The sequence below is a fragment of the Mus caroli genome, chromosome 10 (assembly GCF_900094665.2).
Source record: "Mus caroli chromosome 10, CAROLI_EIJ_v1.1, whole genome shotgun sequence".
Taxonomy (NCBI): Eukaryota; Metazoa; Chordata; class Mammalia; order Rodentia; family Muridae; genus Mus; species Mus caroli.
The window spans coordinates 84,834,162-84,836,379 of NC_034579.1; the positions used below are offsets into that span (position 1 = coordinate 84,834,162).

At 57.8% G+C, this 2,218-nt stretch overlaps 2 protein-coding genes across 4 annotated transcripts in view; one reads left to right on the forward strand and one right to left on the reverse strand.

The window, feature by feature from the left end:
- Window positions 1-1,152, reverse strand: part of Apaf1 (apoptotic peptidase activating factor 1) — a 91,211-nt gene extending 90,059 nt beyond the window's left edge. For both annotated transcript variants that reach the window (XM_029482685.1, XM_021173539.2), the window contains exon 1: window positions 581-1,152. The gene's annotated coding sequence lies outside the window, so the exon portion shown is untranslated. The remainder of the gene's footprint in view (window positions 1-580) is intronic.
- A 238-nt stretch (window positions 1,153-1,390) lies between these two features.
- Ikbip (IKBKB interacting protein) overlaps window positions 1,391-2,218 on the forward strand; it is a 20,081-nt gene continuing 19,253 nt past the window's right edge. For both annotated transcript variants that reach the window (XM_021174802.2, XM_021174801.2), the window contains exon 1: window positions 1,391-1,694. In XM_021174802.2, the coding sequence (XP_021030461.1) occupies window positions 1,525-1,694 (170 nt within the window). In that variant the 5' untranslated portion in view covers window positions 1,391-1,524. The remainder of the gene's footprint in view (window positions 1,695-2,218) is intronic.

Genomic DNA, 2,218 nt, shown 5'->3' on the forward strand with positions numbered 1-2,218 from the left:
GGGGGGGGGGGAGAGATAGCCTTACTGAACTCATATATATAAATTTTATATGTTTGGTTGGTTGGTTGGTTGATTGGTTTGGTTTGGGTTTTTTTTGTTGTTTTTCGAGACAGGGTTTCTCTGTATAGTCCTGGCTGTCCTGAAACTCACTTTGTAGACCAGGCTGGCCTCAAACTCAGAAATCCACCTGCCTCTGCCTCCGGAGTGCTGGGATTAAAGGCGTACGCCACCACGCCCGGCCATAAATTATATAAATTTTAAACAACTTTTTTCAAACTTTACACAAACTGGAATACTATGGGCAAATTCCCAGGGCCACACCTCTTTATGGCCACATCAAAACAGAAAGTCAAAACTGGTCGGAGATACAGACCACAATATAAAGGCTAAGTCTGTCCAGGAAAACAGTAATAGTGGTCTACTTCCTCCTTAGATAATTTCTCTTCCTGGTACAAGAGCAGGAGGGTGTTACCAAACATCCCGCGTCCCCTGATCTTTCAGTCCCTGGAAGCTACAACAGAACTTGCAAAGAGCCTGCCCAGAGGGGCTTGGGGAGGTGAGACAGAGGTAGTAAACTTACCCAAGCCTTTGCACCGGAGTTGTATTGGGAAGAGCAGCCGGGGGAGGGTCACTGATGATAATCGATAGAAAGCAGCCCAGGGAGGGTCACATATGAAACTCGATTGCCAGAAAGCAGCCGAGGCTCCCGCCTGGCTTCCGGCGACCCCGCGCCCCGGGCAGGTCCTGACACCTCCCTGGGTATCAGCTGCTCGGGGCGCAGGGTGGATGCCCGGGATCTCCAAGCGGCGTCGAGGGGTGGTCACCTCGGTGGGCTTGCCTCGGGCCGCACCAGGGGAGGGTACCGGGACCCAGGGCACAAAAGCACGGCCACTGCAGCCGCCGCTTCACCCCTTTGGCGGGAGCTGCCCGGGCGGGAAGCAGACGCCGCTCGGAAAGCTGCCGCGACTGTCTCAGACCCTCGCCGGTGGCTGATGGCACACACCCCTCGCTGCCGACCCCCACACACCCCTCTCACACCCTTCCGCGAGCGGAGTGAGAGGTCTGCTCCTCTAGCTGCCTCCTGGTCTCTGCCTCAGGACCGCGGAGCACTCAAACACCGCTGGGCCCGCCCAGTCCACACAGCGCGCGCCCGGGGACGCAAATTCTCTCGCCCAGGGCCCGCCGCCGCGGCCGCGCGCGCGCGCCCCACCCGGCGCGTGACCGCAAGCCCTGGTTGAGCGTTCTCGCATGCGCGGTGGGGAGGGGCTAAGCCGCGGGCGCGCGCCCAGCTAGACGTGGCACTCTCGGCCCCGCCCCCTCTCCGCGCCTCCCCGAAACCTGCGCGCACCCGCGAGCTTGGGTTTCCCGCAGACTCAGTCCGGTAGCGGAATCCAGAGGCGGGGCCAGCCGCTTGAGGGCGGGGCACAGCCTTGGTGGGCGTGGCCTTCCGAAGCTGCTCTGCAGCCACGTCCCACGGTCCCCCTCCAAAGCCACCCTGGCTTCAAGATCTTCAGGGCTCCAGACATGTCCGAAGTGAAGAGCCGAAAGAAACCGGGGTCCAAGGTGGCTGCCCCTGAGCCCGAGAAGCGGAGTGATGGCAGGAAAAACCCCGAGGCGCGGGGGGAAGCGGGCTGGGCGGACCCCCGCACCGGGCTCAGCCTGCTGTCTCTGGCGACGAGCCTGGGCCTGGCCTGGTAAGTGTGAGATGCTGCAGGCTGTGGGTCGGGCCTCGCGTGGGCGCCTAGCACCTCGAGCCAACCCACTCTCGCTTGAATACGCTCTTTTAACAATGTTCTGGTAGCATGCTCCTGTCGCTGCCCTCTAAAGTCTGGGAACATGTCACCCAGGACTCGGCCCACACTTTATTAAGCATCTACTACTGCACGTCACAAGTTTGCACATAACTAAAAACCGCTACTTCCAGTCCACTCTGCAGCTTTGCGGGTGAGTTTGCTCCACCCTCCACCAAAAATCGCACTCTTAAAATGTCTGCAGCCCAATGAAAAAAATGTTCGTTGTTGCTGAGCGATAAATGCTAATGAGACTTTCTCCTATTTAGAGCTGTGTGCCTACGTTAAAACTATAGTCCTTTTTTAAAGATTTATTTTTGTTTATGTGTATGAGTGTCGGTATATTTGTGCACGTGTGTGCAGGTGCGCGAGGATCCCGCAAGAGAGTGTCAGATCCAAGAAGCTGGAGTTACCAATGGTTGTAAGAC